Source organism: Leuciscus leuciscus (genome assembly GCF_965113295.1).
Source record: "Leuciscus leuciscus genome assembly, chromosome: 18".
In the NCBI taxonomy this organism is placed as follows: Eukaryota; Metazoa; Chordata; class Actinopteri; order Cypriniformes; family Leuciscidae; genus Leuciscus; species Leuciscus leuciscus.
The window spans coordinates 12,868,217-12,883,369 of NC_138742.1; the positions used below are offsets into that span (position 1 = coordinate 12,868,217).

The 15,153-nt window shown below is 39.9% G+C and overlaps 1 protein-coding gene across 1 annotated transcript in view; it reads left to right on the top strand.

Annotated features, from left to right (window-relative positions):
- The window catches only part of camta1a (calmodulin binding transcription activator 1a), a 410,486-nt gene that overhangs the window by 367,145 nt on the left and 28,188 nt on the right, over nucleotides 1-15,153 (top strand). The window contains 5 exon segments of the mRNA XM_082146099.1: nucleotides 162-315; nucleotides 4,838-4,978; nucleotides 6,223-8,453; nucleotides 9,335-9,461; nucleotides 9,739-9,873. Coding sequence (XP_082002225.1) covers nucleotides 162-315; nucleotides 4,838-4,978; nucleotides 6,223-8,453; nucleotides 9,335-9,461; nucleotides 9,739-9,873 — 2,788 coding nt within the window.

Genomic DNA, 15,153 nt, shown 5'->3' on the forward strand with positions numbered 1-15,153 from the left:
AAAGTAAAATGTATTAAATTTTCCTTAAGAACACTTGGGACAAGCTGGAAATTATACAGCTATAAATGTAATTCCATAAATGAAACCGTTATTATGAAACCTTTCCACTCACCACACTACATCTTCTTTTTTCTTTTCCTCTTTCTCTCTCTTTTCCCCAGAACCCAGACATTGTGCTGGTCCACTACCTGAATGTGCCAGCTATCGAGGATTGTGGGAAGCCGTGTGGGCCCATCCTGTGCTCCATCAATACAGACAAGAAAGAATGGGCCAAATGGACGAAGGAGGAACTCATTGGCCAACTGAAACCCATGTGTGAGTGTCCAATCACATTCTGTCAACTGAATGCATAACCTGTCTCTTCTCATGCATGTTTTAAGTGAAAATACGCTGCAAACAGTGTCTGTAGGATTTGTTTTTGAAAAGATTAATTTAAAAATTAAGTTAAAAACAGTTATATTGTGAAATATCATTGCAATCTAAAATAAGCGTTATTTATTTTAATGTATTTTGAAATGTAACTTATTCCTGTGATAGCAAAGCTGAATTTTCAGCAGCCGAGATAAATTTTAAATCTTACTGACCCCAAACTTTATATACTATGTATGTATATGTATGTGTGTGTGTGTGTGTGTGTGTGTGTGTGTGTGTGTGTGTGTGTGTGTGTGTGTGTGTGTGTGTGTGTGTGTGTGTGTGTGTGTGTGTGTGTGTGTGTGTGTGTGTGTGTGTGTGTGTGTGTGTGTGTTTGATAGATATATATATATATATATATATATATATATATACTGTATACATATATATTTATTTACTAAAATACTAAGTACTATGTAAGAAATAAAATAATACATTTAGTGAGGTTTGCACTTAAATTAAGTGTGTCAAGTCAAGTGAGTCAAGTCAAGTTTATTTGTATAGCGCTTTTCACAATACAGATTGTATCAAAGCAGCTTCACAGTATTAAATTAAAATAATACAACAAAGTTTGTTTCAACTTTGTCAACTGAACAACTGTGTGTGGGGTGTGTGTGAGGTGTGGGGTGTGGGGTGTGTGGGGGGGGGGTGCACTCCATAGTAATATGTTGACAATTTAATTACACATTTTTAATATGTTACATATCTTGATTACATATTACAAGATGGTTCACACTGCCACAACAAACACCAAAAGGATTACAATACTGATCCAGCAAAACCCAACAGTTGTTGGTGCTGGTTAGGGCAGTGTGAACTAGCCTTTAGATGCTAGACAATGATACATGACATTGTCTTCTATAATTTCTCTATGATTAATGCAAGACCTGTGCTGTTTTAGTTATGTGATATTTCATGAGAAGTTAATCTCTCTCAGCTTAGCCTGATCTAGTTTATCTGGCCTGTCTTAGTTCATAGCAGTCTGTCTCCATGTGGAACCCTTGACATTATTATCTCACCGCCTGTACATGCCCACTCTGAGGCGCCAGGGTGTCCCAGGGTCAGTTGACCAAAGGAAACCTGTCTAATGAGGATGTAGTAAAAAAAAAAAAAAATGATGACATGCCTTGCATATAATCATGTTTACCCAGAGTCTTGTGCGGACACGTCTCTGTATGTGATGCCTGGCATTGATCATTCGAACTAGGACAGGGCTGTCAAGGTAATGAATATATGAAGTCGGATCTCTCGCGTCAGCACTTTTAGACACAAGATGTCGGCGAGGAGAATACAGACGAGCTCAGCTGACATTGTAATCGCTGCCGCGTGTTACGATTCCCTTAAGAGCTCTCACGGCAATCACTTAAGAGCTCCCTTTCACATTGACTTTAAGACACATGCTGTAAACTAATGTGTTCATTACACTCCATCTCTGATCTACATTCAAACCATTTGCAGTAATGCATGCAAGTCATTAACATTGCAAATGGTGTGGACAATGGCAAAGGTGCGAGATGTCTTCCACCAGTCGGGCCAGTGCACTGAGACTAGGCTAATAGGGCCACAAGATTCACCCTCATGATCTTCAAACAGCCATCTGTGATGTGAGCTCATCTGAAGAGCAACAGTACCACCTAGTGGCGGAGCTGCAGACATGCAGCCTGTTAACAGTCAAAGATTCATTGTGAACTATATTAGCCATGCATAATTCATGGATGCATTATACATCAGCTCTACAAACCCAATTTGTTCCCTTGAGTGACCCATATCATACACAAACAGCTTGCATTCATTAACGTGGCGAGGTGTGTTTTGAGTTGGGAGTGAGTAGCGATGCATTCTTCGACTGACAGTCCTCAGAGAAAGACTGCTGTAACCGTTGATGGGTTGAGGAGAAGTTTCAGTAACTCTGCTTCAAACATTGTAATGCATTTGCATCAGATACCATGGAAATGCATCAATGTTGAGGTTGCATCATCACCTGCTTTGCACGATATGAGCGTGTTTCATCATTGTAGTGTGAAATATAGAATTTTTATTTTTGCCCTCAAGCTCTATTATGCAGGGTGATATTGATGTTTTTTACAAAGCCACTGAGATATATTTTAATTCGTCATCAAAGCTTTGAGCTTTCTTGTTATCTAGAATTTTAACTTTTTGCATTATAAGAAAAATTCAACGAAATCCTAAATATGTTTTTTTTTTTTTTTTATAATCAGCAATATCTCACTATTGTACTTGAAGGTAAATCATTTGATTTATTTTTCTTTGTTTTTCTTGTTTAGTTCAGCCACTTTCAAATAGAGAATACTTTTCACAATCAAATGAATTCCTGACAGATAAGATCAAAGCTCCAGGTTTTTGTTGACGTAGTTGATTTTCAATTACCATTCAGAAATACATCATCTTAGACCTAGTAAAATAGGTTGTAAATTTGGTTTTATGTTCAAGTAGGCGTGTGCAGCAGAGGTCAGATGGCAGGTCATGAAAGGTATCAGTTGCTTAGTCACAGTACAGCTGGAGAGGGGAACAGGCCGGCCTGATTCATTTCTCTCCGCTGATATACTGTAATTTAAGAGACCGTGGACCAGCCATGCCTGAAGCCCCCTTACTGCTGCATGAGCAGATGATCAGAGACGCACGCACAGTAGGAGACGAGAGATCTGGTGTGATTTATGTTTCCTGAACATAGGCTCCGATTAAAAATTGTAGATTTAAAAAAAAGTTGATGGGTGTGTTTATGGGGTGTTTTAAACTTGTGGATATGGCTGTGGCTGGCAGAGAGAAGAATCTTTTGATTTGATTTGTCAGCAGCATTTTAAGTATAAAATCTAACCTGAATAATGCAATAACAATAATTAAAAACCTCTTGAGATTGTGTTCAACTTTTTAATAAATATGAATAATACATTTTATATTTTAATACATACATAATATATTATAATAGTATTATTAATTAAATTTACTAAAAAATCGTACAAAAATCTCTTTTTATAATTAATTTAATTGAATATGCCATTTTATTACTTTTTCCGCCATTTTTAATTATATATATATATATATTATATTTTTAATTGTAATGATATTTTACTATTCTTTGATTCTTAATTTGAAATGGCCCTGTTGTGTGACAGTAAATGTTTTGTATTATTATTATTATAAAACATGTTTTATTAAAATGTATATAAATTTATAGATTTTTACAGTTTAATTAATTATTTTATTTTTATATTAACAGTTATATTAATGTTAATATTTTATATTAATATTAATGAGTTACAATTTATTTTAAGATTTTTTTTTTTAAATACTTATAAATGAATTATAGGACAAGCTGAAATGACTTTTCATCTCAAGTGCCCAAATAAGTTATTGCGCACCCCAGTTTGGGCACCGCTGCACTAAAGAAATACAGGAACTTCATTCCCCTGACAACATTTGGGCTGATAGAAACCGATTAGTAACCGCCACTGTGGATCCCTGTGAGTCTAAATCAGTGGATTCTTCTTCAGATCCTTGCAGCCGATGTCACGCCGTATCCACCAAACCAGCTTGCCCTTTCATTACATGACCTGCCTTGTGCTGTGACTCTGGTTCAGGCTCACGCTGCGAGATTGATTTGTCTGTTGGAGCATGGTCATGCTGGTGTAATGGCTTATGGAACGCCGCTGCGATTCTCTGGCCAAGCGCGGAATGGCAGAGCTCAGCAGAGCAGAGAAACCTGCTGTGTATGTGACAACTGTTGTGCCGGCTCCGGCTGGTGACGCAGCACTGTTTGCGAGTTCAAGCCAAATGCTTTTGTCTCTTTTATCTATTTTTGACTCAGTGTCTCTTTCTCTCTTCGCCTCCCTTTTCCTCCCCTCGCTTTCACATACAATCTCACCTCAGCTTGTTACACACACTGAAGTAGCAAAGCGTGCACAAGCCATATTAAGGTAGCTCAATGCTGTTTGATATTCTAAATACCGTTCCTCTCCAGAGATTGCCACATTTCCTTTGTTGCATTCATTTTTCCGTTTGCCATTTTTCTGTTCCAGTTGTTGTTATTGTTCTTTTTCTCAGAGGAGAGAGGCTGAGCTTGGAAATGATGGCAGCAGAGGGCATAAACAGCAAAAAGCACCTTGTCAAAGGGCTGGGGCTTTTACTTCAACTGAAGTGAGACAAGGAAGACTTTTGCTCTTTTTTTCCCTCCCTCCTCAGCTGTAAATTCACCTTTAACAGGCTCAAATCTGTTCTTGAACTTTCCATGTTCCTGTCTGAGGTTAGAAAGTAAACGGCTCTTTTTCTCGTAGTACTGGACAAAGTGTTTTTGATATGGAGTCTGGTTCTGAGGTAAGGTCAGGGATGTAGTGCACAGGCGGGCTGGGGGAGGGCTGGAAGGCTCGGCTGGTGGGCTGACGACTGTGTCTCCTCTCTCCCTCGGCAGTTCATGGCATCAAGTGGACTTGCAGCAATGGGAACAGCAGCTCTGGCTTCTCTGTGGAGCAGCTGGTGCAGCAGATACTGGACAGCCACCAGACCAAGCCTCCTCCCCGGACTCACAACTGCCTCTGCACTGGCACTCTGGGTAAGGGACAGACAGGAGGGCTGGGGTGTGGGACAGGTGGTCAGAAAGAGACTGGTAGAGACTGAGGAAGCAGGTAGTGCTTTAAATATGTCTTCAAGAACTTTAAAAGATGAGGTGAGTGTAGAGCAGATTGAATGCCTAATTAGAGTACAGCAGCTTCTAGGTCCAGGATGAACATTTCATAGATGCGCTGATTTATTGAGCTGTCTGTTGTAATGACACCACTGGGGGGCGTAATGTTCCTCTGTATTTGTGCAGTCAGGGCAGTCTTTTTTACTCAAGTATACAACAAATGATTTTTCACCTTGTACTTCATCACAAATATCCAACACAGCACTTTACAGTCCCATGGTGTTGCTCCTGTAGGGTGCCGTTACTCTGAAGCAAATTGAATTGAGTGTTTAAAACAAATGATTGTGGGGTAGATTGATTGCCATTTGTTTTATGTTCATATAAAATTCATTTGCCAAGTTTGCAGTATAATGACTAATGAGACATATCAGCCATTTATTAACAAAACGGTAAAGCTGTGTGTTGGCTTCTCATGAAACGATTAATACTGATGATTGATGGTCTCTATAAAGACTTGAATTAATCTCAGTGTTCATTCAAAATATCAGCATCAAAGCATTTTCAATTTTAAAGACGTTATGTGGATCATTCTTTGAATTCTTATTATTTTCAGTATATAAAGTAAATAGAGCCTCTTATAGTGGTGTCATATCTAAAATAGTAGTGTAGTTATTATGATGTGTTTTTTGTATTCTCATGTAGTTTCAATGGACTAAATAACGGGAAAAGGGGGAAATGTATGATTATGTTCATTTAAATACTGTTATTGTTAATAATAATAATAATGTAAAAAATTGTCAATAATACTACTAATAATGTTAAGGCTAATGTCATTAAGTTGTCAAAAATATTAATAATTCTGAATGAATTACTATGGATAATAATAATTGTATCATTGTTATAATTCTATAATCTATAAGTATCTTTTGTATATAATAATTATTATTATAATAATGTCAATTTTGATCATTCTAGGGATTCTGTTGATTATGGGAATAATGTTAATTTTAAAAGGGATAATGTCATTAAGGAGTCAGAGATATTAATTCTTCTGAATGAAATAGTATGGATAATGTTAATAAATAATAATAATATATTGTTTTTTTATTATTATAATTATTAAATGTTAAAGAGTTTGGAGAATGACTCGCTATTTTGTTATGTCTCTACAGGTGCAGGAAGCAGTGTGCATCATAAATGTAACAGCGCCAAACACCGGATAATCTCTCCCAAAGTGGACCCTCGCTCAGGAGGCTATAGCAGCACCCACTCTGAGCTCCAGAATAATGATGTGTCAGAGGGTAAGACAGAGCACAGCCACAGCAGCAAGAACAGCGGAGGAACAGGAGGAGGGAGCGTGCGTGAGAAACGCAACGGCAAGGTCCACAAACCCGTGCTGCTGCACCAGAACAGCACTGAGGTGTCCTCCACCAATCAGGTGGAAGTGCCAGACACAACCCAGAATTCCCCTGTGTCCATCAGCAGCGGGCTGAACTCGGACCCCGACATGGCTGACAGCCCAGCGGTCACAGGCATGGGCCACGTTGCCTCTGTCATGAGCAGCCTATCCCAGAGTGTTTTCATGTCTGAGGTGACTGGGGATCCCGTCTACAGCATGTCCCCCACTGGAGGCCCCAATACACATATTATGGGCCCTGATGCCACCTCTCACGGTCTGGTCTTGGCAGTTCCCTCTGACAGCCACAAATTTGCCTTTCCAGGAAGTGGGAGCGCAGATGCAGGCGGTCCTGGAGCAGACGGGCTATCCATGCTGTCTGCCTCTGGCATCTCTGATGAACTTGTCCTCTCCAGCAGCCTAGACTCTGGCAGCATTAAAATCCCAGAAACCACTATGAACTTCGACCCTGACTGCTTCCTGAATAATCCTAAGCAGGGCCAGACATATGGGGGAAGTGGATTAAAGCAGGAAAATGGCACATGCAGTGCCTCGTCCTCCTCGACAGCTAACACCAACGGTTTGCAACGCTCGCCAACTATATCTGATTCAAACTACGTCTTCAGTTCTGCCCTGGTGAAGAACATCAAGACTGAGGACACTTCCTTTGAACAACAGCTGGCCAAAGAAGGGAACTACCAGGTGGGGGCAGTCGTAAGCTGTAGCGTTTCCAGCGGCTCTGGCGCCGAGAACTCACTCACCTTGACCCCTGCTTCCTCTCTGCTACCATCTGGAGGGGGCCTGAGTCCGAGCACCACCCTGGAGCAGATGGATTTCAGCGCCATCGATGCAAAGCAGGACTACTCCGCCGGTGCCACTGCCGTAGGTTATAGCCAGGCAATGAACAACTTAGCTCACCAGAACCAATCTCCAAGCTTCTTCCTTCAAGAACCACCACAGCCAGCCCAGAACCAACAAGGCCGGCAGAGCTCCAGCCAGAAGGGCCACTTGCTGGAGCATAATTCCCCTGATGGAGGCTACATGGGTCTGCAGGTTGTAAAAACAGAATCGCCCGGCAGTAATGGCCACCTCCACCACCATCACACCCACCAGGGCCAGCACAGACCCAACTGCAATGGAGGCTCACCCACCGAGGCCCAGGGACAGGCTGGCTCACTGCAGCTCCTCCAGTACCAGGGAGGTTTTCCAGGCCTTGGTCCAGAGCACGAGGATGTGGTTGGTATGGATCAGAGTCGCAGTGTTGGGTCCGGTCAGGCTGGGGCCACTGAGAATGGGACAGATGGTTTACTAAAGTCTGGGGATCATCTGCAATCCTGCAGAGGAGGAAACGGAGAGAGCGGAGGAGCAGATCACTTCATGCAGCAGAGCTCTGAGAATGGAGCCGAAGCCGTGGCTTTGAGGAATGGAAACACCACGAGCGGGCCCAACAACGGCTCGCAACAGCAACTCCAGCCACTGATTCAGGGAGCTAATTTGGTTCAGGGGCTCTACAACACTAACCACGGGCTTAGTGGACCCGGAGCCAATGGCGGAGGAGGCACAGGCATGGAAATCAGCTTGGATCATTTTGACATCTCTTTTGGAAACCAGTTTTCTGACCTCATCAACGACTTCATCTCTGTAGACAGCGGAGCCACGGCTGTAGGGGCTGCGGGAACGTTATACACCCACCAGTTGGTGGCCCCACCTGGGTCAGATGGAACAGCCACCTCAGGTGCGAACCAACAGCAAGGTCAAGAGAATACAAGCAACAGAGTGTCAGGATACAGCCCCTCAGAGCTCTGCCTCCAGTCATGCTGCAGCCCCCAGTCTTTAGGTGGAGGTGCTGGCGCTGGCGGAGCCTCAGGAGAGACAGGATCACTGGCCTACATGCATGTCGCTGAAGTAGTGTCAGCTGCGGTGGCCCAGGGCACTCTGGGAATGTTGCAGGCCACCGGGCGACTTTTCATGGTCACAGACTACTCTCCAGAGTGGTCCTACCCAGAGGTATGTCTTTTTTAATTAAATGCTTTAAATTCAGTTTTTCCTGCACTTCAGTTACATACTCAGCATTATTTCTTAATATTATTATTAGATGCTTATAATAACAACAAAAATCATTATAATTATTATTTATACATTTTTAGACACATTTTTAGATTATTTAAAATTGTGTCTTTAGTAACCCATTTGTGACCCTGGATAACAAAAACCAGTCTTATGTTGCACGGGTATATTTGTGGCAATAGCCAGCAAAACATTGTATGGGTCAAAATTATAGATTTTTCTTTTATGCCAAAAATCATTAGGATATTAAGTAAAGATCATGTTCCATGAAGATATTTTGTAAATTTCCCACCTTAAATATATAAAACATTTATTTTTGTGAATGGATGCATGACTATCGCCAATAGAAATGGACAACTTTAAAGGCGATTTTCTCAATATTTCGGCCAAATATTGTCCTATCCTAACAAACCATACATCAATGGAAAGATTATGTATGCAGCTTTCAGATGATGTATAAATCTCAATTTTAAAAAAATTACCCATGAGACTGGTTTTGTGGTCCAGGGTCACATTTGTGAAATTACCTTTAAATTATTATTATTACTTTTTTTAGTTATTTTAAATGATTTTATGAACACGGTATTTGAGCTCTTGCTGTTGCATTTTGCACCACGAGATGGCAGAATACCCTTGAAAACAATTTAAAACGTATTGATGTTGTAGTCTTATTTTCTTCCACAAGATGGCATTGTAGCATGTGTATTTTATTCTCCTTTCAAATACTTCCTTTCTTCAAATCTTTAAACCTTTATTTATTAAAAAAATTATGATATGATAAACGTAGGTCATGTGAGGATTTTTTTTCCTCCATATTTCAGGGTGGTGTGAAGGTCTTAATCACAGGATCATGGCAGGAAGACAACAGCAGCTACTCCTGCCTTTTTGATCAGATCTCTGTCCCTGCCTCCCTCATCCAGCCTGGAGTTTTACGTTGCTACTGTCCTGGTAATTTCACTTTCATACAAACAGAAGTTACTGACTTATTAATATACCGTATTTAAGAAGTAAATATGAATTAATATTAAGAAGTAAATATGAAATATTGTGTTTCTATAAAGAAAAATGTTTATTACTTCAAATAACATAAAATAGTAAATGTTTTCCTGGATTGCAATGAATCTCTGTAAGCCCTCAGATGCCACCCCTGATAAGGAGCAGAACTGCATGAACTCCTCATGATTTCCTCTGATCTCTCTAATTATGGGGTTGTGTGTGTCTGCAGCCCATGACACAGGCCTGGTGACTCTGCAGGTGGCTGTCAGTAATCAAATCATCTCTAACTCGGTTGTGTTTGAGTATAAAGCTCGTGCACTGCCCTCCCTACCTTCATCCCAGCATGACTGGCTGTCACTTGACGGTAGGTCTTCCTCTGTCTTTTACTGCATTGTGGGAGGAAAAAAAATTTGTTACTTTACTAAATTTGGAACCCATTCTGTGACCCCTGATTATTGAGCTACTTGAAGTAGGTGATTATATAATGGTGTCTTGGCCCAAGGCTTTTCTAATTATCCCACATTTTATTAAAAAATTAAAGGCACATCTGATCGAGATAAAGAGTATGTCATGAAGGCAGAGAAAGAGTGTGTGTTAATAAAAAATGTGGATTGAGGAAGGGTAAGATGCCGTTTAAAATGTCCATGTGTGAGGTTTGCTTTGCAATTGACCTCTAGGTGGGGATAGAGGGCAAGTTTAGCAAAGAAAGCAGAATTCTGTTGAAGTCTAAGCAGTCACCACATGTGCTGAATATGTATTTGAGGTCAACAAGTGTGTTCTTCAAAGCTAAAGGGAGGGTAGACCACCCTGTAATTAGGTAGAATCTGTTTTTAAGGGCTATAAGAAGGAAGAGCTTTTGATGCTTGTTTTGCCCTTTGTGCTTTAATCTGAGGTATGGCAAGCACAAAGGAGAGAGGCAGTAATTTATATAAGTGGTTAATACTTTAGGGTCAAGGGGAAAAGCAGTCTGGAAATAGTACTCTGATGACTTTGATGAGCTTTCCATGACTTAAGACAAAGTGAAGGTTGATTGCTCCTTCACATCTGGCTTGGCATAAAGTTACCATGAAATCAAATTGGAAATTGGCATATTTTTTATGGAATATTGCAGTGTTTATTTTTTATTTTTTTATCTATGCATATCATAATTTTTTTTAATCAATCGTAATCTTTAATCAAAATAACTTCCCCTCCCATTTGCAATGACATCTCTTCATGTGTTTACGAGGCGTGAGGGCGGGACAACCTGTCACTCACATAACATCACAGCAATAGACAACATTCTAATCAATTCCCGATGGACAATCAAGTCCCGCCTTAACTAAACCTATTGAAATTAACAAATGGCTGAAGTAAAATAACAAAAAAAATCTATATTAAATTTGTTTTTAAAACTTGACAACTAATTGAAATGAGTTGAAGTACTAAAATTACTAAAACTGAAATTAAAAAATATAGCCAAATAGAAACACTAAAAAACTACTTATTAAAATGAAAAAGTACACAAAATTACTAAAATGAAAACTATAAATATAAAATAATACTCAAAAAATTCAAAATACTATATATATATATATATATATATATATATATATATATATATATATATATATATATATGAAGAGTTCAGATGCAAAAGCCTCTAAATGCCATCTGAAATTTTCTTATAAAATGATCATTTTTATCAAGCTTGTATATTTAAATTAAATAATTTCACTTAAATGGCAATGAAGATTAACTATTAATTGTCATTTAAGTGAAATTACTGAACTTAAATATACAAGCTTGATAAAAATTATCATTCTATAAGAAAATTTCAGATGGCATTTAGAGGCTTTTGCATCTGAACTCTTCATATATATATATATACTATAATATAAATAAATACTATATGACACTGATTTAATGTTCATTCCTATGTTAACTTGAAGTGTTTTAATTTAATATGAAGAAATTACCATTAACCTAGATTAATAAATGCATTAAAAATATTGTTCATTATTAGTTAATGATACCTGATGCATTAGCAAATGGTAACAAATTCAACCTAAAGTTTTACCATGTAAACCATTAAGAAGTATGTAAAGTTTGTCTGTGAGAAGATGGGACAATAAGAAAGACATGTGACTCAGATCCACTATTAAACACTTATGCTGTACTGATTCTGCTACTTGCTTGTGAACTTTACACCGTCCTTTAGCTGTCCCAGTCTGTTAGTGATAACTTAAACACAAGGGTTTAAGTCTAATCATACCATCGCTGTGGGGGATTTGCCCTCTTTAAAGTCTGGCAAACCAAATACAATCCCACACACGCTTCAGTGCTACCCAGGCTGCCTCAAACTGGGGCTGTGGCGTCAAAGAGCTTATGAAAATATTGGAGCATATGGGCAAAGTGACACGCCTGCCAATTTGACGTCCGAAGCTCTAATCTGCTTGCTCCGATCAGGTGTTAGCCAAGACAAACAATCCCGAAGAATGATTTGGGCAACGAGGAGTGGCAGCCAGCATTCAGATACAGCATGTGTTTGACAAGCATGATGTTTGGGGAGCAGAAGACTAAACCAAACCAGTACAGATTGATCACGCATTACAGTAAGAGGGACCAGGCACATGCGCTCACAGTCACACCAACAGATGCACTTACTGTATATCACTGCACACATTTATTAAATGGCCAAATTCTGTGGATATGTAATCTGGGAGGTGTGTGTGTTACAAGGACAGGCTAAGTGCTCTGTCTCCTATGAGTCTGAGTAAAGAAGAGAGTGCCAGTGCCTGTGTGTGGTGCTGTTTGTCTGTGGAGGTGGGGGCGGGGGGTGAGTGTTGTTGCTGCAGTGTGCATTGACAGGGTAAAGTAGGGCATGGTGGAGGAGCCTGTGGAAAGGGACAGCTGCAATGCAGACAGCCCTTAAGGCAGAGAAAGAGCAACAGAGGACCGATGCCCCTCTCAGAAACATGTCTCCGTTCAAACAGCTCAACACCAGTCCATTCACGTCTCACAGACAGCTCACACAGCCAACCATGCACTTGTGAGTTTCATTTATTTGTATGTACACTTAAACTACTTTAATGACTAAATTGCCCACAATATAGGCTACTACATTCTCAACATTCACAGAGTTCTCAAGAACTTTTTCTTACTGCTCAGTGTTTTGTAAACTTAAGTAGCAAAAGGTTGGTTTATTGGATTAGTGGATAAGAATAAGCTTAACTGAATTAGAGTGAGTCATCAGTTGGTTTGACTTTAAGCACGTCATGAAACAGTGCTGCCTGGAAATGAGGGTGTGTGGAAGGAAATCACAAAGTTTGAGATAGGACAAGTCTGAAGTTTTCTTTAGTAGGCATGTTATTGATACACATTTTAATTAGTATTCCTAAGTATATGGAAAATATAGTGTGCACAGGCTATATAAGCATTACATTTAGGACGTGGCCAACATGACACTGTTGTTTATCAGAGCCATAGCTATCATCATATTCAATCCAGTTACTGGATTTTGGGGTTTCTTCACTTGCTACCGCACTGACTCTCACTCCTTGCCATTAAACCACAGCCTGGTTTCTATATTGAGCTCTAGTCAAATAAAACGATTTCGAGACAAACCTCAGCGTCTCCTGTTTGACACTACATTTATCGTTTGCTTTCAGCTGTGCTCTGATGCTCTAATGGCACACAGCTGCCTGCCTTGATTTGTCATAATGCAGAAAGGGGGCGGGGCTTTGCTTCTCTCTGCAGCATTGCAGGTACAAAGCCACAGGCTGGAGTCATCGTGCACTGTAACCGTGACCAGTATATTGTCTTAATGCCAATTCACATTGTCCACCGATTAAACTGTACGTCCAAATTACTGTCTAGTTATTCTGTGGACAGTCGATGCCGCTCTTCACACATTACCACGATAAACCAGCATTTCTAGCGTATTTTTACAGCGGTTTATCACAATGCCTGTGATTTGCAAATATAGGGGAAATAAACAGTCGTTCAAATAGATATACAATTATTTGTCTTGCCTCGTACATTTACCGATTCCCAGGTAAAATTTTCCGTCACCTCCAAAAAGCGTTAAATATGTTTATGGGAAAATTCTCTAAGCCGGTCTGAGAAACTGAGGAAAAGTGCAGTAGTCATTATAAATGTGAAAGACAGTGTCACATGCTGTCTTTCCCATTAATAATTTCTTCGTTTGCTTCAGTTTTTTTTTTTTTTTTTGCTTTGTCTTCGTGGCTCGTGGAAAAACTAGGGCGTCTGTTTACCTGCGGCACGTGCGCAGCGTCTCCTCTCGCGGAGATTCATGCACGCGCGCGCACGGGGGAGCAGTAGTCAATGTTGCCAAATCTTCCAAGAAAAGTTAGCGATTGCTTTGAAAATAAATACAGTAAGCGATTTCTTTTTATTTTGCTCCTGCTGTTGGTTGTTCATATATCATCATGGAGGGAGGCATAATGCTTAATTAAAACATAAACATATACTTTTTATTAAACATTATTTGCAAGACTTGTTTGCCTAGCTTCAAAATAGGCCTAGTGTATTTTCATATATCATATATTTCCAAAGAAAAGCGTGTTTTCTAGAAGAAGAAAAAAAGCCCGAAACCCCTCAATCCACAATGCTGATATTTGCAAGGACTTTATTAAACAAAGTGGCTTATAATTAATGGACTTGGCAACACTTGCAGTAGCGCTGGAGTAAAGAGGGGCGGGGGGGGGGGGGAGAGTACGAGAGTAAGTGAGCGGGCTTTACATTTCTCTCTGCTCTTGCACGTCGCTTCTACACTTTCTTCTATTGTTGATTAGACCTTTTAGGATATTCCCCTAGTATAAAAAGGGATATTTATTTTGCCCATTATTAGTAAATACAGGGACAAACTGCGTGTGTGAGACACGGCCATTTGGGACATTGTGGTCAGGATGCCGTTGAATGACATCTGCTTTTCCTAAAGACAAGGGGACCGTTTGCTTTGCAGTGCGACTCTCCATGGACAGTGAAATAGAAGGTTGGACATGTTCAAATGAAGCTAGTGTGTGTGTGTTTGCAGTCTTGTCTCTAAAGTTACTACATGTGCTTAGCCCACTTTAAACACTTGTCATTTCCGTCTGTGGAAGTGAACCTTTACTTCAGATAGAGAAATGTGACGCTCTGTACGTTTTACATTTACACTCCTGCCTTTGCTTTTTCAGAAAATGAAAGAATATGTTCTTTAAGATAAGCTCGAGCTGATCTGTTTTGATTGAATTCGGTCTCTGCTGAAGCACTTCTTTTTGCAGTTTCCTGAACTGAATGTGTCAACTTCCAAAATAGACACAAGAACGCTGTTCTTGAACATACATGTACGAGGCTCGTGGAGCAGACCACCTTGTTCTGGTTTTGAGGCAAATAAATAGTTAACGTTTTGCTATTTCATATATTATTCTTAGTAATGTCCTTTTCATAGTTTGAACATATTCACTAGTTCTCTAGCTGCATGCACTCTCATTTCTATCGTCTTAAATAGGACGACAAAGATCCGCTTGTTTGACACTTCATTGCACCAAAACATCACACGGCAAAAGTAGGAAAAACAGCTCATTTGTGAGGCGGTCTTGCCATTTAGTGGTTCTGTTAGATGTAGTCGTGACCGGAGTGTGTGTATGTATACACACAG